The 23,040-nt window shown below is 36.6% G+C and overlaps 3 protein-coding genes across 3 annotated transcripts; 2 read left to right on the forward strand and 1 right to left on the reverse strand.

The window, feature by feature from the left end:
* Positions 1 to 1,906: 1,906 nt before the first annotated feature.
* On the forward strand, positions 1,907 to 3,905 carry LOC140827785 (uncharacterized). Its single transcript, XM_073190618.1, has one exon. It carries the CDS (start codon positions 2,182 to 2,184, stop codon positions 3,259 to 3,261), a length of 1,080 nt encoding a protein of 359 aa, XP_073046719.1. The 5' UTR covers positions 1,907 to 2,181; the 3' UTR covers positions 3,262 to 3,905.
* Positions 3,906 to 17,582: 13,677 nt separating this feature from the next.
* On the forward strand, positions 17,583 to 19,599 carry LOC140828532 (tetrahydroanabasine acetyltransferase-like). Its single transcript, XM_073191465.1, has 4 exons — positions 17,583 to 18,040; positions 18,113 to 18,492; positions 18,568 to 19,055; positions 19,461 to 19,599. Exons 1-4 carry the CDS (start codon positions 17,609 to 17,611, stop codon positions 19,523 to 19,525), a joined length of 1,365 nt encoding a protein of 454 aa, XP_073047566.1. The 5' UTR covers positions 17,583 to 17,608; the 3' UTR covers positions 19,526 to 19,599.
* LOC140828531 (high mobility group B protein 15) lies at positions 19,530 to 22,543 on the reverse strand. Its single transcript, XM_073191464.1, has 6 exons — positions 22,329 to 22,543; positions 21,981 to 22,059; positions 21,423 to 21,585; positions 21,229 to 21,339; positions 20,356 to 20,774; positions 19,530 to 20,027 (listed from the first exon to the last, which is right to left on the reverse strand). Exons 1-6 carry the CDS (start codon positions 22,526 to 22,528, stop codon positions 19,530 to 19,532), a joined length of 1,470 nt encoding a protein of 489 aa, XP_073047565.1. The 5' UTR covers positions 22,529 to 22,543.
* Between the last annotated feature and the right edge of the window lie 497 nt (positions 22,544 to 23,040).

Below are 23,040 nucleotides of genomic sequence, written 5' to 3' on the forward strand. Positions count from 1 at the left end.
AAACCCAAGTCCAAACATCACCATATCAGCTGTAAACGTGGCTCACCCACTTGATCCACAAACTATCTTTTTTCATATGAATATTCCATAAAGTTTTGGCAAGCAATGCTCGATTCCAGGCTTTCAAATTCCTCAATCCCAATCCTCCATCCGCAACCGGTTTGCATAACATAGACCAAGCAATAGGAGGATGCTTAGTAGGCCACACAAATTTGCGACAAATGGAGTATATGGTATCAATTACACAGTTTGGTATCGGAAGTATAGCAAACCAGAAACATTCAATTCCTTGTATGACAGATCTTATCAATTCAATTTTGCCGGCATAAGAAAGTGAGTGTGTAGGCCAAGATCTAACCTTCTTCGAGATGTTGTCTATGAGGACATTGTAATCTGCTGCTCGGAGTTGTCTCGCGGCAAAGGGAATCCCTAAATATTTGAAAGGAAGTGATCCAAGAGAGAAACCAGTGGCCGAAATAATATCCTGCGACCTAGATTCATCAACACTGGCAATGAAAATATTTGATTTCAATGCATTAATTCTAAGACCCGCCATGTCTTCAAATTGGTTAAGGCAATGCATAATCATGTCCACACTACATCTATCCCCATAAGATAACAACAGCAGATCATCAGCATAAGCTAAGTGAGTAATCCGAAGGTGAGCACATTTCGGGTGGAAGGTGAAAATGGGGTGACCGAGACATTCTCCTTAGCATTCGAGATAGTACTTCAATGCATAAAGAGAATAATAAAGGGGAGAGTGGGTCTCCTTGTCGCAAGCCTCTCTTACCATGAAAATGCCCATAATACTGGCCATTAATCACAAGAGAATAAGAAGCAGTGCTTGTTGTAGGACCGAGCGCTTGCCGCTTTACCAAAAGCTATAACTGGTGGTAATGGTGCAACTCAAATATTTTAAACCGCACAGCAGCTCAAGCACCACGGTTCGATCGCTCTACCAAACAGGGACAATTATTGCACCCAACAATCTCTCTCCCAATACTTGCACTCCTTGCAATCAATGAGAATCGAACCTGTGACCTTGGCTCTTATACCAATTGTAGGACCGAGCACTTGCCGTTTTACCAAAAGCTATAGCTGATGGTCATAGTGCAACTCAAATCTTTTAAACCGCACAACAGTTCAAGCACCACAGTTCGATCGCTCTACCAAGCAGGGACAATTATTGCACCCAACACTTGTGATTGAATTCAACAGCATTGTCAAGACGAATGGACTTGAACGAGTTATTAGATAATCGAGCTTGTCATCATTAATAATGCGACCAAGTAGTTTGGGAAAAGCTATATTTTGATATAAAAGCAAACTAAAATATGATCACCTAGTTCAGACACCGATCAATACAATGGAATATCAAAATAGTTCATATGATAGGTGTATAAGCCCACAATTATCCTCGTGAATTCTCTTCAAGAAGATAATTTCAGCATCGATTTTTGTAGGAGAATGTCTAATAATTTAGTTTTCCTTGTTAATAGGCTACATATGGAAAGTCGTCATGAAAAAGAATCTTCTGATTCTTCGTAGACATTATAGATACAAATCAATTTTATAAATGATGAGAATGAAATGATATTTTAGATTCTATTACTACATTTGGTTTCATAAGAAATGAAAAATAAAATGAAATGACTAATACAAATTTGATTTCAATCTAATTATTGGTAATGCAAAATAAATAGTAGAAATTGAATGAAATTATCTGTAAAGACGAAATCATCCTTTATTAAAAAAGAAAGAAAATATGATTATATTAATAAATTCAGTAACTTGATTTCAGATGTTTTTTTAATAAATAAGTGAGAGATATATTTTCTCGAAATATGTATAAATAATATTTAGTTCCACTCGATGACATCAAACATTTTGCAGTTTCGTTAATTAAAAATTTGATTTTCTTTCAAAAATAGCAAAGGAATAAATATTAAACTGGATTTCCTAGTCTGAATTCCCAAATAAATTCGCTCCGTTTTTAGGTGAAATCACTTCGTCGGAATCTTCTCCAGGCTGCCGCGCCGATAATCGGAGCTAAATCATCCCCGTTCTGGTTGCTCGCGACGAGGAGGACGTGTCAGTGGACCACCAACTGTTTGATAAATTGTGGAAAAGAGAAATCCCATCAAAGTTCTGGCTTTGAGAGTCTTCTACGGTTACTAAATGGCATCTGTACTCTCGAAAAGAATCGCCGTCTTGAAATCGCTGGCGAATACTCATTCGTTCTCATGCTGTGGTCAATTTTTTTCAGATAGAGCCCCGGAATTTTTCGGTCATGGAAGGGAATATTCTGTGACTAGTAGGATTCATCTTTCGTCATTGTTCATGGATAATGATGCTGGCTTGAAGGACTGCAAGATCGAACTCGTGGATGATGAAACCTGGCGAGTTTCTTCGGGGTTAAAGGATGCTTGGATAGCCCATGAGAAGCTTGAAGTATTTAAAACCAGGCCTTTGTTTCGCGGTCAAGATAACGATGGTGGTATTCAGGTGGTGAATTCTGTCAATTTAAATGCAAATGAGCATGATTTTGATGACATTGAGGATATGAGGATTCGCCGAAATTTGTTTTATGAGCTTAACAAGGATTCCAAAGAGTACGAAGAGTATAAATTTGATTTCCATAGGAGGAAATCTTTGAAGGAGGGGAAGGATAACAACAACAGCAAAGAGAACAAGAAGAAAGAAACTTCAAGTCCGAAATCCATTTCTGTGGTTGAAGAAACATCAAAGAAGGATCGCCTGACAAAAATGAAGAAAAATAAAGATGATAAAACTGAAATAATTGACAAGAATAGACTAATGATGGATCGGTTTCGCGAATTGGGAGACTTAAGTGCCATAAAGAAGCAAAGAGTTCCCACTTTCAACCAGCTGACGGCTCCCTATCACGAGCCATTTTGCTTGGATGTATACATATCAAAAGGCTCAGTACGTGCTAGCATCATTCACCGGTCGACTAGCAATGTTGTAGCCGTGTCACATTCTATTTCCAAGGATATGAAATTCGAATTGGCGTCCACTAAGAATAGAAGTGCTTGTGCTACCGTTGGTGCAGTGTTGGCTCAAAGAGCATTGGCCGATGACATACATAATGTGATCTACACTCCGAAAAAAGGGGAAAAATCGGAGGGGAAGGTTAAGATTGTGCTTAAATCCATTGTGGATGGTGGGATTGATGTGAAGGTGAAGCGGAAACAGACGAACTTGAAAAAAGGTAGAATTTTTGGATTGACCAGATGAGAAAGACGATAATAAAACAACTTCCCATGTTTTTTATCCAAGTACAGTGCCGAGAATAATCAGATGACAGCCTTGGTATTTCTTGTATTTAATTGCAAACTCTGATTTCTGGGAAAAATTCTATATATTTCTTTGATTTTCCTTTCGGTTTTCATGAGCGATCAAACTAACATGGGGTTTCTTTTTTTTTATTTATCTCATTTCTCTGTTGCCTTGCATTTTGGCTACATTTCCTTGGTCTGAAAATAGAGCAAAGAATTTAAGAAGAAGAAATTTTATGTCATGATTGTAGTAAAATTATAAGCGTTCATCCATTCTTCTTTGACTTTGATCGGTCCATTTTGTGTCACGAACTATAAAAATTTTCTTGAACTGAGCAAGTTTATCCATCTGACAAATAAAATGTGCATAATGCTTAAGGTCGTGATGGTTTATAGCAACAAAAACAGGGCATAGAAGTTTATGCCAGTAGAAGAAAGCAACAGGGAAATGTATTTGGAATGCTCTATATTATTATTCATTGTAATACTCTTTATATAGAGCTGGAAAAACATAACAGAAAACCAAAAAACCTTCTTAATATCAATTCAAAATAATTCAAAAAATTTCCTATATCAATTGACCAATTATTTAGCAAATCTTGAACCAAAAGTGACGAACTTTTCCAACACTCCTCTTTGCCTTGTAGTTGCAGAGACTTATTTGTTCTTAGCATTTTAAATCTAACTTGTGGTATAGCTTTGGTTAAGATATTTGCAACTTGATCTTCATTCTTGCAGTAATACATCTTGATTTCACCATCCTTTTGTAGTTCTCTTAAATGAAACAACTTGATCTTGAAGTGCTTAGTCGTTCCATGAAAAATGGAATCTTTTGAAATCGCGATTGCAGCTTGGTTATCTACATGAATCTGTGTTGCTTCATTTTGCTCCATATGTAAGTCTGCAAGTATTTTTCTGATCAAAATTCCTTGATTTACTGTAGCATTGGTTGTTACATATTCTGACTCTGCTGTACTTTGAGCTATCACATCTTGCTTCCTTGAACACCATGAGAAAAGACCTGATCCAAACCTGAAACAAAAACCTGTTGTACTTCTCATATCATCAATAGAGCCCGCCCACTCACTATCAGAAAAACCATGAAGCTTAAAAATATGACAGTAAGAATATTTAATGCCATAATTTGTTGTGCCGTGGATATATCTTACATATCTTACAATCCTTTTTGCAGCTTGAAAGTGCACTTCACTTGCACAATTCATGAACCTCGAAAGTAAGCTTACAGCAAACAATGTCTGATCTAGTGGCTGTAAGATACATTAAGCAACCATTCAAGCTTCTATATTTGCTTTCATCAACTCTTTCTGTTCAATCATCTTTCTAAATTTTTTCCTTCTCATTCATTGGTGTGCTGGTGCTTTTACAATCTTCCATGTGAAATTTTTTGATTATTTCTCTCGGATACTTTTGATTTATGAAGACTCCATCACGATCTTGCTGCACATCCATACCTAAAAATAGGACATTGGACCAAGTTCTGTCATTTCAAATACTTTGAGCATTTCAACTTTAAATTCTTTAAAATTTCCTTGTTGCTTCCTGTAACAAGGAGATCATCAACATAAATAGAAACTATAATTAAGTCGGCACTTGTTCCTTTTACATATAATGTAGCTTCACATGGACCTTTAAAAAATCCAAGACTTTGAAGGTTTTCGTTGATCCTGCTGTACCAGTCCCTGGGGACCTGCTTAAGTCTATATAAGGCCTTTTCAACAAGTAGACCTTCTCCCCCTGTCCCTTGATTTGGAATCCTCCAGGCTGCTCTACATAAATCTCCTCTTGAAGATAACCATTTAAGAATGCAGATTTTTCATCCAACCGATAAATCTTCCATCCTTTTTCTGCTGCCAAAGCAACCAACATTCTGATTGTATCCAAGCGGTGCCACTGATGCAAAATTTTATGAGAAATCTACTCCAAACACTTGACTATACCCCTTAAACACATGTCTGATTTTGTATTTATTCGAAGAACCATCTGCATTAAGTTTGGTCCTGTAATAGACCTGTTTGACTCCAATGATCTTTGATCTTTCTGTGTTGAGTCATATCCACCAACTCCCACGTGTCATTTTTTTCAATCATTTTGAGCCCCTCTTTCATTGCTTCAATCCACTTGTCATCCTTCTATGCTTCTTTATATTCTGCAGGCTCAAAAATGTTAGGTAAGAATTTAATGGGGTGGGGCCCACACATTAAATAAAATAATATAAATCACAGATCCCACATCGGTTTTGTTATAAAACTGAACGAGGAATTTAGTTATAAATAGAGCTCAATTCCTTCAGTTATTGTATCCCAAAATCAAAAGCTTTTCAGCTTTGATAAAAAGAGAGTGCATAGAAAAAAAGAGTGTATTTTTTTCTTGAGTGCGGGAATTCTCTTTTGTGAGTTAGAGAAAATATTTTCTCGGTATACTCGGGGTTGGGATCGTGAGATATTGAGTGTATTGGTGTATACACTTGTTGTAATATTCTCCTGTTATAAAAGTTGCAGTGCTCCGTGGATGTAGCCTATATTGGGTGAACCACGTAAATCTTTGTGTTCTTGTTGGTTGTTTTATTCCGCATTTTTGGGTACTATTATCATCGTGATCGGCATCGCTTCGGGGTAATTCCTCAACAACTGGTATCAGGAGCCAGAAAAGATGGAGGATGAATATAAATCACAGATCCCACATCGGTTTTGTTATAAAATTGAACGAGGAATTTAGTTATAAATAAAGCTCAATTCCTTCAGTTATTGTATCCCAAAATCAAAAGCTTTTCAGCTTTGATAAAAAGAGAGTGCATAGAAAAAAAGAGTGTATTTTTTTCTTGAGTGCGGGAATTCTCTTTTGTGAGTTAGAGAAAATATTTTCTCGGTATACTCGGGGTTGGGATCGTGAGATATTGAGTGTATTGATGTATACACTTGTTGTAATATTCTACTGTTATAAAAGTTGCAGTGCTCCGTAGATGTAGCCTATATTGGGTGAACCACGTAAATCTTTGTGTTCTTGTTGGTTGTTTTATTCCGCATTTTTGGGTACTATTATCATCGTGATCGGCATCGCTTCGAGGTAATTCCCCAACAACTGGTATCAGAGCCTTGTTGTGAAAATTCTTAAAAATTCTGAGTATGCTCTGTGGTTGCAGCTTTGTCTGATCTTCCGCATCAGAAAAGATTTTTTAGATTTTCTGTTAAGGCTAGAGAAGTGATGGCCGGAGATGATGGATCGGGACCGGGAATCAACAAGTTCGACGGAACAGATTTTTCGTTCTGGCGGTTACAGATTAGAGATTATCTGTATAGCAGGAAGTTGCATCAACCTCTATCTGGAAAGAAGCCAGAAAAGATGGAAGATGATGACTGGAAGCTTCTTGACCGACAAGTGTTAGGGGTAATACGATTGACCCTAACGAAGAACGTGGCACATAACGTGGCGGAGGCAAAAACAACTGAGGAGATGATGTCCATTTTGTCGGACATGTACGAAAAGCCATCGGCAAATAACAAAGTACATCTCATGAAGAAGTTATTCAACTTGAAGATGGGAGAAGATGCTTCGGTGGCTAAACACATCAATGAATTCAACACGATTGTTTCACAGCTAACCTCTGTTGAAATTAAATTTGATGATGAGATTCGGGCACTTATTCTTTTGGCGTCTTTACCAGACAATTGGGAACAAATGCGGGCAGCGGTTAGCAACTCTGTTGGAAAAAGAAAGCTACAATTTAATGATGTCAGAGATCAAATTCTTGCCGAGGAAGTTCGCAAGATGGATTCTGGTGAAGGAACATCATCAAGTTCTGCTCTAAATCTCGAGAATAGAGGAAGGGGCAGGAGTGGCGAAAAGAGTTTTAACCAACGGCATGGTAGATCCAAGTCAAGAAATGGAAAAGACAATAACACATTTGAAAAGAATGTGAAGTGCTGGAGCTGTGGTGAGAATGGTCACTTGAAAAAGAATTGCAAATCAACAAGGAACAACGCTAATGTTGTTACTGAGGAAGTACATGATGCTCTGCTATTATCCATGGAAAGCCCCGTTGATTCTTGGGTTATGGATTCGGGAGCTTCGTTTCATACCACTGGTAATCGTGATGTATTCGATAATTACATTGCGGGAGATTACGGAAAAGTTTTCCTGGCTGATGGAAAACCTTTGGAAATAATTGGTATGGGTGATATCCGGATGAAGATGACAAATGGATCTGTCTGGAAAATCAACAAAGTAAGGCATGTACCAAAGTTGACACACAATCTGATTTCAGTGGGACAGCTTGACGACGAAGGTCATAAGGTGACCTTTGGTAATGGTTCTTGGAAAGTGAAAAAAGGAGCCATGATTGTTGCTCGAGGAAAGAAAACTGGAACACTTTATATGACTTCCAGTCTGAGAAATAAATTAGCGGCTGTGGATGCTGGAGCTAATTCAAGTCTATGGCATAGTAGGCTTGGGGATACGAGTGAAAAGGGAATGAAGATGCTTGTTTCAAATGGAAAGCTACCGGGATTAAAGATCGTTGAACACAAGCTGTGTGAAGCTGTATTTTTTGGAAAGCAGAAAAAGGTGAGCTTTTCAAAAGAGGTCAGAGAACCGATATCGGCGGATTTGGAGCTGGTACATACTGATGTATGTGGACCATCTCCTGTGACATCCCTTGGAGATCAGTCAAGATATTATGGCACTACTGTTGACGATTCGAGCAGGAAATTTTGGGTTTATTTTGTGGAAAATAAATCGGATGTTTATGAGACCTTTAAACAGTGGGAGTTAGCCATGGAAGATGTGATGGATTTGCTGTCATCCAATCACATGTGGAGGTTGTCAGAACTTCCTGAAGGTAAAAAGATTTTACAGAGCAAGTGGGAGTACCAGTTAGAACATGACGGTAGCAGGCGGTACAAAGAAATACTTGTTGTAAAAGGTGAAAAGGAAGTCATTGGTTACACTGCAATTTTCTCTCTGGTGGTAAAGTTAACTACTATCAGGACTGTATTTGGATTGATGGTAAAAGAAGATTTACATCTGGAACTATTAGATGTAAAGACGATGTTTCTTCATGGTAAGCTAGATGAAGAAATGAATCAATCACAGGGATTTGAAGTACGAGGGAAAAAGAAAATGATGTGCAAACTTCAAGAGAGCTTGTATGGTCTCAAACAAGCTCCAAGACAGTGGTACAAGAAGTTTGATGGTGTAATGAATAATGATGGTTTTCTGAGGTATCAGGCTGATCACTGTTGTTATGTGAAGCTTGATGATTATGATATCATACTACTGATATATGTAGATGATATGTTGATAGCAGGAGCTTGTCTGGAGGAGATTGATAAACTCGAGAAAGAGTTATCAAAGGAATTTGCTTTGAAGGATTTGGGTACTGCAAAACAAATCCTTGGAATGAGGATCCTTAGAGATCAGGTGAATGGAGTCTTGAATCTTGAGAAGATTCCTGAAAGCAAGAATCCAGCTGATATGCTCACGAAGGCTGTTATCATTGAAAAACTGAAGTTGTGTTTGACTTCAGTTGGTCTCCTGGACTAACAAAGGAGGTATGAGCTGCTGCACTGATGGTGTGAAGACATGATTGGAATCAAGTCTTCAAGTGGGAGAATTGTTAGGTAAGAATTTAATGGGGTGGGGCCCACACATTAAATAAAATAATATAAATCACAGATCCCACATCGGTTTTGTTATAAAATTGAACGAGGAATTTAGTTATAAATAGAGCTCAATTCCTTCAGTTATTGTATCCCAAAATCAAAAGCTTTTCAGCTTTGATAAAAAGAGAGTGCATAGAAAAAAAGAGTGTATTTTTTTCTTGAGTGCGGGAATTCTCTTTTGTGAGTTAGAGAAAATATTTTCTCGGTATACTCGGGGTTGGGATCGTGAGATATTGAGTGTATTGGTGTATACACTTGTTGTAATATTCTCCTGTTATAAAAGTTGCAGTGCTCCGTGGATGTAGCCTATATTGGGTGAACCACGTAAATCTTTGTGTTCTTGTTGGTTGTTTTATTCCGCATTTTTGGGTACTATTATCATCGTGATCGGCATTGCTTCGGGGTAATTCCCCAACAAAAAATAGCAACGTCACTTTTTTCAACTTTGGCTTATAACCAAACCAAGCTTCAAATGGAGTTTTTTCTTGTAAAATTCTTCTAGGCAGCCTATTCAGCAAAAAAACAGCAGCGTTTGCAGCCTTTGCTCACAACCTTTTTGGCAACTCCTTCTCATGCAGCATACACCTCGTCATTTCCATTATACTTCGATTTTTATCTCACTTACACCATTCTGTGTGTGGTGTAAGGAAATGTGAGTTGGTGTTCAATGCCATCTTCCTCGCAGAACTTTTCAAATATGTCATTTGTATTTTCTTTTTTGTTATCTGACCTTATTTTTTGCATCCTGCAACCACTTTGATTCTCCACCAATGCTTTATATTTCCAAAATATACTAACAACTTCAGATTTGAATTTGAGGAAGTAAATCCATCAAAATCTGGTAGAATCATCAATAAATATAATGTTGCACTTATTACCATTTAAAGATGGCATTTGAAGAGGTCCTCCAACATCTGTGTATGCAAGTTGCAGCTTGTGTGTTGATTTCCAAGTTGTTTGAGGGAATGGTTTTCTGGCTTGCTTGCCATATTGACAAGACACACAATCAGATAGCTTGTCTTCCAGCAAAGGAATGCCTTTCACCAAGTTATGTTTCTGCATATGTAGAAGTGTATCGTGGTGGAAATGCCCGAGCCTTTTGTTTCATAATTCTGCATTGCTTATAGTTCTCGAAAATGCTATTTGCTACTACTCCAACATATTTAAAGCAAAGCTTTTTGCTTTCATTTTCACCTTGAACGCATCTCTACCCTTTGAATCTTTGATCAAACATCATTTATCTTCAAATATAACTTTGAATCTTTTTTCGATTAACTGACCAACACTAAGAAAACTTTTATCAATATTAGGCACATATAGAATATCAGTAATGTATTTCAGACCTGTTAGACTTTCTATAGCCCACAGTTCCTTTCCCTTTGACTGAAAGAAATTCACCATTTCCGATTTTTACTTTCGAAATGATTGTCTTATCTAGCTCTTTGAAGAGTTCTTGATCATTAGTCATGTGATTTGTGCAGCCTCTATTGATCAACCAGGAATCGTTAGAAAAATTTCTTGATGAGAAACATGTTGCAACAATGAGTTGCTCCTCTTCATGTTGCTCAGTAGAAGCCTTTGCCTCTTCAGGTTGTTGGGACTTGCAAACCCTCTCCATGTGTGCAATAATACCACATTTGCTGCACTTGATATCAGGCCTCCACCAACATCTCCTTTGGGGATGGTTTGTCTTTTTGCAATATAGGCATGCTGTATAGATCTCATCCTTATTTTTGCCATCTTTACCTCCTCCTAAACTTTCCGCCTTTGCTCGAAGAGCACCCTCCATTAATTCTTCTCTTCTCATCATTCTCCTTTGCTCTTGAGCTTATAATGCATTCACCCATTGTGCCAAGGAAATGCTTGACATATCTTTAAATTCTTCTAGCAAAAATTTTGTACTAGTATTTTTCAGGCAGAGATACGAGAATTTTTTTGCGCAATTCATTCATTTGAAAAGTCCTTACCAAGTATCCTCACCTTATTACTATAACCAACACTTGTTAGTGTATTCTTTGATGGTTTCTGTCTCCTTCATTTCATTTTCAGCATTTCAAACTCCTTGATAAAATTGAGTACTTGCATATTTTTGGTTCTTTCATTTCCTTGGTACTCCTTTTTGAGATAATCTCAAATATTCTTTGCTGACTCCAAGTTCGTTATTCTTGTAAAGATAGTGCTCAAAATAGCAAAAAAGAGGCAGGCTTTAGATTTGGACTTCTTAGTCTTCCTCTCTTTGTGGATCTCCTAAGCTGAGTCATCGTAAGATTTTCTGGCAGTGGTTGTACGTCACATTCTTCCTCTATAGTTTCCCAAAGGTCTGATGCTTCAAGATAGGTTGTCATCTTAATAGCCCAAACTTGATATTTATCACCATCAAAAATTGGTGGTGCTATACGTGAGAAATTTGGTTTTGACTCCATTATTGAAGCTGATCGTGTGTATGGATTTTGGGTTGTTGTTTCACTCCACTCAAAGGTCCCTCAAGAAGAAAGCTCCGATACCATTTTGATGGTTTATAGCAACAAAAACAGAGCATAAAAGTTTACGACAGTAAAAGAAAGCAACGAGGAAATGTATTTGGAATGCTTTATATTATTTTTCATTGCAATACTCTTTATATAGAGCTGGAATGCTTTATATAGCGACGGTTTTATTCAAACGGTCGCAAGTTTAGTTAGAAAAACCGTCGCTTAACACCAATTTTTTTTGTCCTGATAGTTAACATCCAAAGAGAGACGGGAAATGGAAAAGATTGTTTTTTTTTCTTTAATCGATTAATGGGGAATAATTTTGTTATATAGAAACAAATAAAAAGTAGAGAAACGAATGAAATGGTGATTCACTGGCAATAGGAAGAGAATCGACATTCCCAAGGAATTGAGAATCAGCGTTCCAATGGGAATGAGAATTCGGTATATCAAACAAAAAAATGGAACGAGGTTGAGAATGCTTATTTCATTCTCACCTTATTCATACATACTCATGTATTAATGCATGTCCACGTGAATTATTTATTATTCTTCACATCATTGTTATCTCAGGGTGACCAAACTCGGTCATTTCAAAACATGATACTTCACTTGTTAACAAACTTCTAGCTTATGATTGTGTTTGCCTCAACTGCTTTTATTATTGTGCTATACATCTCAGAAGAAGAAAGTGCATGCAATCTTTATTTTATCTGCTTTTGGCCAATTATAGTGGATTTAATGCAAGTGTGTTCAATATTATTTTCATTCAATGTTTCAATATGATATCTATTTCGCCGAATCAGACAAGTGAATGGCGTGGATCCATAATGTCATGTGTCGATGTAGCACGATGTCACTCAGACAAGTGAATGGCGCTCCTGGTACCCAATCGTTCACGACAATGGGTGTGGGGCCCTTTTCAATCAAGGTTTATCTCGCAGCATTATAATCTCAACGTGATATCATGATATGAAATATATCATATATATCATGACAAAAATTAAACGTACATCAAGTACTAACAAATATATATGCAGCATATAAGATGATATACACATTGTATATCTCTATACTTATGTACCTCTAAACAGATTTGAAACTCTTAAACTCCGAACCTAGACATTGCAACCAAAAATGATAATATTGCTAACTCTCCATATTTTATATCCTATTCTAGCTAGTTTGCGCATTCATTTATATATGCTCGCTCGTTATTGCTTATGTCTATTGCAAATATTATCACAAGTTCTATATCTCAACATCTTATCCCCAACTATTACTAAATACTTTCATATTATGCCTTAGTCCGTCGTTAGCCCTTTGGGGATGTTTCCTTTTCACGCCTTGCTTCGTCGGCTGCTCCTCGAGTTCGTCACCTATTCCAAAATTGTCTCGACGCTCAAAATACCTTAGAAATCTGCTAGGAAACCCCTATAATATTTCTAAAAGTCGATGGAGATAACAGGATGAGAGACACATTCACAAATGAGCTCGAATGACCTATTTATAGGTTTAATATGGTGAGTTCGGATGCTCCGAACTGCTTTATCTGCTAAGCATCAACTTCTCGCTGGCCATGCTGGATTCCATCAGATGAGGGAGTTCAAAAGCTCTAATCGCTGGTCATGTTTCATGCTTTTGATTGCTTATCCGATTACAGAGATCGGAAGATATCCGAACGAATTCGGAAGCCGGGTTTTGAAGGTCTAAAATCTATAGGGAATTTTTTTTTTTGCAAACCAGGTTATCACTCATACAATGCATGCGTTTATCAATGTGTAGGCTAACATCATTTTTCATTAATATCAATAATTTGTTATGTATAAAAATTATTTTCAGTTAATGTTAATTGCAAAAAATACCTTTTTTTCTTTGAAGATTGTGTGTATTGTACCATTATTTGCTAGTCATTAATTTTGATATTCTATCATCAATCTAAAAAAACAAATGCATATTAAATAAGTTATAACTCCAAGATAATTAATCCAAAATTTTTAAATGAAACATTTTATTAATAAAAAAAGATAGATATTCGAAAGGACACTAAACGAAAAGACAATTATTCCATACTTTCTTGAAACATCAATAACAACTTATCGGGAGTCTGAACTCTGATAAAAGATAAAACAATAGAATCAAAAGTGAATTATTAAATTTTTCTATCACATCACCATCAATCAAGTTATAAATATTTTTTTATTTGAATTAGCAGATAAATCAGAGATATCCAAGTGAGTTATATCATCTGGATTATCATCAAAAAATTTATCACTATTTTCCTTTTCCTTTGATCAATTTTTGGTAGAGATCCAGAAGATACTTCGTAGAACGATATGTACAAAACCAATGCATTTTCATTCCACATTGGAATCACTTATGTCCATATTCTTTCGAGTTTTTCTCTTTTGTTTTTTCATTATTAGATTTTTTGTTGAAGCCATTATTAGATTTTCATTACGGTGGTTTGTTTTACATCTCTTTTCATCTTGTTGATAACATTTTCTTTGACCATGACCATAACCACAACTTCTTCCATTTTATGATATTGAGTTGAGTTAGCATTCATTTCAAAGAGTGACATTTCAAATAGTGACGTTGCACTTGTTTCAGAAAAAGGTGTCGAGCTAGTTGCATACTGTTGATAATTTTACATGAGTAGCTCATTATTTAGTTCGACATGAGATAAGCTTGGAGTATTTTTTAAATCCATGCTTATGATATTGATGTCGCAAAAGAACATTTGATGCATGAAAAGTGAAGAATTTTTTTTCTTATAAATCTTAATCAGTAATTTTTTCTCCATAAAGTTTGAGCTTGATACTGATCTTGAATAAGTAGAGCTATAATCGCTTACAGATTTGACATCTTGCATGCAAAGATGAACTCATTCATAATAGACTCTTGGGAAAACTACGATACTATGATGGTCAATCTTTTTTTAAAATTTTCGAGAGTTTTGTAATCTTTTATAATGAGATACTCAACTTTCAATCAATCATCGAGATGACGATGAAGGAAATAAGTTTTTATGCACGATTATGCAGGGATTCTTTGTTTTTTTCCATTATCGTACCTCTCAAACTCTTAGAGACAAGATGAATTTTGGCATCCAAAATCCATGACAAACAATTTTTTTTTGTTAAATCAAGTGTTTCAAATTTAAGTTGGGTAATATTTGTCATAACAACTACCATATAAGAATGAAATGAGACAATTTATAATTATGAAGGCCAAAAAAAGGAATCTAAAATATAAACTTCAACTAGAGCTTAATTAGTTATTTAAGAATTTAATACTAAACTTATAGCTTGAGAAGTGTATAAGGGCATCCGCATCCGTCGATATTAATCTATGTTATTAACTTCCCATCTCCTCAAAAATTATGGGGTCCACGAGCCACATATTCATTACATTAATAATTTCTCATTATTAACACACACTCACATTCATTTAATATCAACTTTCATTATTGCCCGCATGGGCTTAGCTCAGTTGGTCAGCAGCAGTGAATCTTGGAGCAATGACCAGGGATCGAGTCTCGCAAGCGGCAGTGTGGGAGTTAAATTCCCTCCAATGAGGGGGAGGTCCTTGAGCGCGGCGTAGCATAAGGTCTAGCTGCTGCTGGTTGGCTGAGTCACCATGATTTACCTCCTCTCACATTCATGTCGGGCTGGGGGTGAGGGGCGCCTAAGGTGAGCGATTTCACCTTTTGGAGCAATATCAACTTTCATTATTTATGGGTCCCACTGTCCACTTACTCATTTTTTTTAATTTTAATTAATTTAATATCTTTCTAATTTTGTTAAAATTTTACAACAAATATTATTAAAAATAAATAGTATTATTATTTGAAAAATAACTTAATTTCAACGGTTTGTGAGAAAGCGTCGCTTATAGCGACGGTTTATGGAAAACTGTCGCACGTAGCGACGGGTTTTGAGAAACCGTCGCACGTAGCGACGTTTTTCAATTTGCGACGGTTTACGAAAAACCGTCGCTATTTGCGAAATAATGAATTTCTTGGCTATTAATAATTCATGCACCCACGTGCATGAATATTAATGGGTGTTAATAAATCACCCATTAATGCACCAATGTGGGTGCCCTAATTACATATTTCAATTGATTCAAATCTACTTATATTACCATATTTGTGAAGCAATCAAATATTTATGATGGCACCAAAAATATGGTCAATTTTATCCTACACCAGGTGAGGTACTCCCCTTTACTTTTTTTTTTCTTACGCGTGTCTTTTTTTTATTATTATTATTACATTTCACACTACTTTAACCAAAATCAACCAAAGTGATCATTAAACTAATTTCGTTTATTATATATAAGGGCATCCGCATTGGTGGGTGTTATAACACCCACCACCTCATCAAAAATCGTAGGGTCCACATGCCACATACACATTACATTAACACATCTATTCTCCCACATTCATTTTAACATTCACACTCATTATTTGTAGGTCCCGCTGTCCACTCATTCATCTTACTATTAATTTAAATTAAATATATTCATTTTCAAATTTTTTAAGAAATTTAAATTATTATTATTTTATATTAATAATAATATATTGTTAATTTAACATTATTTTTTAATTTCCGAATTTTTTTTTAAAACATACAAATTTGAAATTTAAATCAATACATTAAATAAGAAAAATTCATGACGTGTGTGGGGTCCGCGTGCCGCGACGGATTTCAAAAATCCGTCGCCAATAGCGTCAGTTTATCAGCAACCGTCGCTTATTAGCGAATTTTTTTTTTAAAAAAAAAACTGACACAGGGGCGTTCATACATATGAACGCCCCACACTCTCTCTCATGTGAGTGGGCGTTATAACGCCCACTCACATTGGAGAGAGGGTGTTAAAGGGGTGTTATAACACCCTTTTTAACACCAATACAGATGCTCTAACATGTGTTGTATCATTATATTATTATTATTATTCTCAAAATTTAAAACTTAATATTTTATATTTAAAAATTACGTGAAATTTTTTTTTGATAGTAAAACTTTTACGTTTGAGGTTTGAGATTTTCATTTCTATTATTCTTATTTTTGTGGTAGAATCATATGAAATGTAAAAAATCAATATTTTAAAATTTAATTATTATAAGAAATTCTATGTTCTACCCATTTATAAACACTAATAAAATTATTGTAGTTATTTTTAAATGTTATACATGTATATATTATTTAGTGACAAGGAGTAAATCTCCCGGAATAAGATAGAATTGTCCCAAAAGTATTTATGTTTATCCTAATCTTTCTATAAAATATAAAGAAGGCAGAAAAATATGATCAAGTATTTCAATTTATCCAAGTATAATTTATTTATTATATTAGATTATATTATATATTATATATAATAAAGTAAATCAAAAGCCAGATATATAAACCAAAAGGACGGAAAATACTAAACAAGCATGTTAAAATACGATAAGAAAATTAAAAACAGGATGAATATATATATTTTAATCAATATTCATAAAAAATATTATCAATCTTTAATCAAAATTCTGTAAAAATATAAAATTATGTTAGATCCTAAATCAATATTATTCTATCAAGGTAATAATTTTCAAGAATATTAATTATTTTAGAACTTACTTTTAAAATCGTAGCTATGTCAAAATTGTAAAACAATGTTATGCTGTTTAGAGATCATCGATATAAAACAAAAATTGTGCTACTATTTTAAAAACATCAATATTAGATCCGAGCATCACCGCTAATAATACAATTTCAGAGGTATTATAAAAACCGAAAGAGTAGGGCTCTTGTGAGATAGTCTCTCACGAATTTTTATCTATGAGACGAGTCAACCCTACCGATAATTACAATAAAAATTAATACGCTTAGCATAAAAAATAATATTTTTCATGAATGACTAAATAAAGTATCCGTTTCACAAAATACGACATATGATACCATATCACACAAATTTTTGTTATCCCGAAATTATAAATTATTGTAATTTATATAAAAAATGTTATAATTTAATAATAAAAATAAGAAATAAGAAATAAAAAATAAAATAATAGAGTTCTAACAGACACGTACATGAGGTGACAATATATCCACGTCACCTTCTTCAAGCTCTCTTAATCCACCACCTAATTCCCCGTTTTCACAAAAGAATGCAAGTCCACATCCAAGAAACCGCCGTAGTGCCGCCCAGCAAACCGCCGTTTGACGGAGATCAAATCCTACCTCTATCGAACCTCGACTTAGATCGAAACAATGACGTCATACTCCGTTATCTTCGTGTTTACGCCAACCACCAGCCGCGACAACAACCTCCACACCCTTTCCAAGTTATAACTGCCGCGCTGTCTGCCGCCCTCGTTCCATACTACCCGTTTGCTGGGAACCTCCGCCGCCGCGCCGAAGATGGCCTTCTTGAATTGCATTGCCACCTGGGTGATGGAGTGCCGGTGGTTAGCGCGGTGGTCGACTGCCAGTTGAGCTCCATCGATTACCTTGATGCTGAATTGGAAAACGAGCTTACAGAACAGTTGGTGCCGAACCCGAATCCAAATGAAGACGTGATCCAACCTATGATGTTGCAGGTCGATAACTTATTTAAATTACTGAATTCCTTATGATCACCCGACTGAATTTACTAATACCAGTACTTGCAGGTGACAAGATTCGGGTGTGGCGGGTTTGTTCTGGGTGCAGCCATACACCACGCAATCTGCGATGGGCTTGGAGCGACCTTGTGTTTCAATGCCATGGCAGAGTTAGCGAGTGGTTCGGGTCGGATCACGACTGATCCGGTCTGGAACCGGTCCACTTTACTCGGACCAAGAAAGCCTGCCCGTGTTGAATTCCGGATTGATGAGTTCTTAAAGTTCGACAGGGGATACTCCCCTTATTCGGATTCCGGCAAACGGGCGTTGAAAGAATGCTTTAATGTGGAAGAAGACTGGTTGGATAATCTGAAAGGGTTGTTATACCAGCAATCCGGGATAAAATTTACCACTTTTGAAGCATTGGGTGCTTTTATATGGCGAGCAAGGTAAATTTTCTATTCGATTATCAAGATTTTGTGGTCATTATTATAGTTATAAACTGTTTATTATACGTGGATCAGGACAAGATCCTGTGAAGTCCCAGGAGAAGAAATGGTCACCTTCGCATATTCAATTAATGTCAGAAAAATAGTCAATCCGCCATTGCCAAATGGATACTGGGGTAATGGCTGTGTTCCAATTTACATCCCCCTTCTTGCCAAAGATGTAGCTGAGCAGCCCATATGGAAAACCGCAGATTCGATCAAGAAGAGCAAGCTCAAGGCCACCGATGAATATGTACGTTCCTTCATCGATTTCCAGGAACTGCATTATGCGCAAGGCGTCACGCGGCGGTCGAGAGTGAGCGGGTTCACTGATTGGCGGCATTTGGGCCATTCAACTGTGGATTTTGGATGGGGCAGCCCTGTTGCGGTGGTGCCTTTGTCGAGGCGCCTGTTGGGCAGTACGGAACCTTGTTTTTTCTTGCCGGGGAAAGAGGGTGGAGGGATGGTCAAGGTTTTACTTCATTTGGACGAAGATGCAATTCCTGCTTTTAGACAAGAAATGGGTAAGTTGAATAACCTGGATAGTTATGACTTGCTGTCTGCACTCTAATAGAAAAATTCATTCTACTTTGTATTACTAATGTACAAGCAAATCCATCACCAATATATACAACTTAATCAATCCGAATGCGACCATAACGTTTTTCTTATACTTCCATAGTAAGTTTAGCATATTGCCTATGCATTAGGCCATTTTCTCGTTCTGTAGATGAATTTGAAATGATATGCTTTGATGGAAACGTCAAATGCACCAACATTGAATCAAAATGCATATGATTTGAAAGATAAATTTTCTGTTCCCAGATTATGCGTTTGGATTACATAATTTGGAATCCAAATATTCGAAATTCATCTTAATTATCTGGATACTTATGATATAACGAAATCTCACATCCATAATTTAAAAGGTTCAAAGAAGGAAAGCGCGGGACTCTTAACCAAAGAATGGTTACTGCCCAGCCAATGGCAATAAGATCTCATTCGTTACCACTAGTACTACCAGGCAATGGCAATAATTCTTTCTCTTCAACAGGAACTGATACTCCATCCTCACCACCTGTTAACATCTCCTCCTTTCCCTGCATTGCATCGTCCCCGGTATTTTTCTCTAGTCTTGTTTGCATCTCAAACGCCTCTTCCTCAGCCAAGATTTCAATATCCACATTTTTCAAATCCATATTTTCTCCTGAATATGCCCCGAAAACAGAGTCCTTGTCATACTCTTCCAAGTTACTTTTCTCACTTTTGTCGCTCTCATCAGAACTGGTTTCATGATCGTTCCTGTAAGCTGATGTAGCACCGCCTTCCAAGTCGAGGTTGCTGTCAAAATCCACCGAGTGAGCTTCTGGTATCGGAGGATGCTGCTGTAGAGGTAATGCGTTGCTGGTAACTTGTCCTGTCCTTAATCTTTCCCTGTAGTCTTCCATCTCCAATTTGTATCTTTCCTTGTCTTTGTTTGCCTTCTCTTGATAAACCTGAATTCAACAAGATTATAGAGGAGACCTTTTATCATATTTCATGCTTTAAATACATAACGAGCGATAAAGGGAATTATATAATCCCGTTGATGACACACGGAATATGAGATAAAAATTCATTTTAGAATACAGCAACCAAAGTAGACTACACAGAGATTACAAGCTATTTGTGTTTGATATGATATTGTACATAATGAACTCTCTAGCAACTACTACACATCCATATTTGCTTTGCGAAAATAACCATCCGCTGTTGCTAGAAAAGCACTTTTTTTTAGTTGAATAAGGCTATTCACGCATATATAGGATGGGATATCAAACTTACGGTTCTTTCAGGATCTTGTAACTTGTTCCATAATTCCCCAATCATTCTACTTATCTCTCTATCTCTTCCAGGATAAAGTGGTTTCAGCCTGGAGTGCTGCTCGGCAAAGAAAAAGTTATAACCACTTCTGTTAGGCTTGGGATGAGCAGGATCCCTCTTCCTCATTTCTGATTTCTTCCTACGTTTACGACGTGGAGCTCCCAGTTTCGTCTTGGAACCGTCCGTATGATGAACAAAATCATTCTGAATTTGGGGCCAGTTCTGATGGCTGGGAGTAGTCCATGCTTCTTTATTGGGTACTTGATAAAGAACCCCTTTGAATTCCTCTGAACCAAATTTTACTGTAACAAGATACCCACCCTCGAATTTTCCATCGATCACCCCACAAACTGGGGTACCAGCTGATAGTGCAACTGAGACTGCAGATCATCCAGAGGTAAAAGAAACGGTAGTTCAGAGAATGTAAATAAATCAACAACTTCCTTGTCAATGATGAAGAAAATTAAGGATCAATGCGAATTAGCAATATCACAATGATTTGAACATATTTCAGATGGAAATGACTTGGATATTCCTCACTTTGTAGAATCACCAAAAAAATTACACTTCTAATTTCTGTTCTAAGACCATGTCCCTGTTTTCCTGTGTCAAAATGGGATGACATGAACTAAAGGTTTTGATGTTGGACCAAAATGAAGCGGAACCTTTAAATGCCGGATGAATTGCAAAGAACCCAATAAGCTTAAGATGAAAAGAGGAATTCCATGCTAACTAAAATCCGAAACACATAAGCTCATATGGAGTTACCTTCGTTAAGGAATTATCCAAAAGAAAATGATCAAGAATTGTGTAGAAACAGAGATGAGAAAAAACCTCCGGGCACTGGTGCTGCTGGAGTAACTCTATCTTGTACTGGAGTGGCATGAGTTTGTTCAGCTGAACCTAGCGGTGGAGCAGCACTTGAAGATACATATTGAAAAGCATCTGCAGAATATGCACGCATACGTCCGTAAATCAAGAAAAATATTCTAAAAATCAAGAAAAGACAGTTGGACATTGAAACGGACCAGTGGCTGAAGGAGTCCAACATGTGGCTTTAAAGAAGTAGATTTGTTCGTAGTGGTAAATCAACGAGACATAATACTTTCGAAGTATGAAAGAAGCATTCGTCGCTGAGGAAGGAAAGTTGAAAGCAGCTGTAACTTCCTTCCATTTTCTCTCCTTTACAACCTGTATAGTACAAGCGAGCATCGATAAAGAAATCTTGGTAAATAATACAACAAAAGCTTAGTTTTCTTCTTAGTGATCAGCCAATTAACTCACTGATGAAGCAGTTGATTTCTCAAAACTTATTCCAAGATCAAGCTACAATGATGCTTACACGTGTGTAAAAATATCGATTTTGTTTCCCATTAACAGGAGAGATGGTTCTGGTTAATATATCAGGATGTGTGCACATGAACCACTGATCAAGAAAACTTTTTCTTTGCGTCTCTGACTCCATGGATTATTTATGGTTTCGGATAAGCTAGGTACGGTATAACCACCATAGAAGAAATGAACCAAATCACATGTTATCCTTAGCATGCTGACTTAGAACCAACAAAATCGGAGACCAACCTAACCTTTGCAATGCCACCACGAGAAGTGACTTCCATGAAGAGGCGATACAAGTCTAAGTCCCTACCCCCCACAACGGGAATCCTGAAAACCATATTAACAACCAAGTTAATGTAGTTGTGAAATCAGTGAATAAGAGCAGGAACATGATTAGAAAACAGTTGCAAACTCCTAAGCAAACGAAGGGGAAATTCTGCATCAAATGATCAGCACACACACCATAGCAACTTAGAGGTACTAGTGATCTTCAAGTCCGATATGGGATAAAGTTACATGTCAGAGAAAAATATCAGTAGAACAAGGTTAAAGGAACCCGAAAACTTCTAAATAGAGACAAAATAAGAGTAACATACATGAATTTAGTTCCCATGGAAGAATGCAACTTCCTTAAAGTCTCCATAAACAGCTCTCGTGAGCTAAAAACATCATCATATGTGGCCAATGGAGGTGGGTAGGAATGAAAGCTAGGGGCTGTTTGGCAGTTGTCTGCAGCAGTGGATGATTCCATCTTGCCACTTTCACCTCCCTCCAACATTCCTTTTTCTTCCATCATCTACTTCACTTTCTCTACAGTCTAAACTGCATACAAACATAGGTTCAAAGCATACAAAAATGTGACTTTTACAAGAACGGAATAAGACATTTCTCCGCCAAGAAAAGAGAAAAATTTCATGAAACACCAGCCACTAAGCACGAGTTAAAACATTACTACCAATCATGCATATGTAAATACATTATGGTATATAAAATATATTCAAGAAAAGGGGCAAAAATCCTAGAACACAGACTTGAAACGCAGACAGAAGAGTCCTAAGTCCTAACTGCATTCGTGCGTAAGTGCAGAGGATCCAAAATTATGACTTATTATAAGAATAGAATAAAAATATGTCTCAACCAAGAAAAGAGACAAATTTCGTTAAACACTAGCCATTAAGCAAGAGTCAATGTTAAAAATTACTATGTATCATTGCAGATGTGAATACATTAAGGTATGTAAAATGCATTCAAGAAAAAAGAGACAAAGCCCCAAAACACAGACTTGAAATGCAGGCAGAAGGCCACAAG

The sequence above is a fragment of the Primulina eburnea genome, chromosome 3, assembly GCF_022965805.1.
Source record: "Primulina eburnea isolate SZY01 chromosome 3, ASM2296580v1, whole genome shotgun sequence".
Taxonomy (NCBI): domain Eukaryota; kingdom Viridiplantae; phylum Streptophyta; class Magnoliopsida; order Lamiales; family Gesneriaceae; genus Primulina; species Primulina eburnea.

Bases quoted from the DNA above. Each gene is read 5' to 3' on its own strand.
- LOC140827785 (XM_073190618.1), top strand. From the start codon at position 2,182: ATGGCATCTGTACTCTCGAAAAGAATCGCCGTCTTGAAATCGCTGGCG.
- LOC140828532 (XM_073191465.1), top strand. From the start codon at position 17,609: ATGCAAGTCCACATCCAAGAAACCGCCGTAGTGCCGCCCAGCAAACCG. The intron at 18,493-18,567 runs GTAAATTTTCTA...TACGTGGATCAG, and splicing joins GCTTTTATATGGCGAGCAAG to GACAAGATCCTGTGAAGTCC. The intron at 19,056-19,460 runs GTAAGTTGAATA...ATAATTTAAAAG, and splicing joins TGCTTTTAGACAAGAAATGG to GTTCAAAGAAGGAAAGCGCG.
- LOC140828531 (XM_073191464.1), bottom strand. From the start codon at position 22,528: ATGATGGAAGAAAAAGGAATGTTGGAGGGAGGTGAAAGTGGCAAGATG. The intron at 21,586-21,980 runs GTTAGGTTGGTC...TGTACTATACAG, and splicing joins CTCGTGGTGGCATTGCAAAG to GTTGTAAAGGAGAGAAAATG. The intron at 20,775-21,228 runs GTTTTTTCTCAT...GATGATCTGCAG, and splicing joins AGCAGCACCAGTGCCCGGAG to TCTCAGTTGCACTATCAGCT.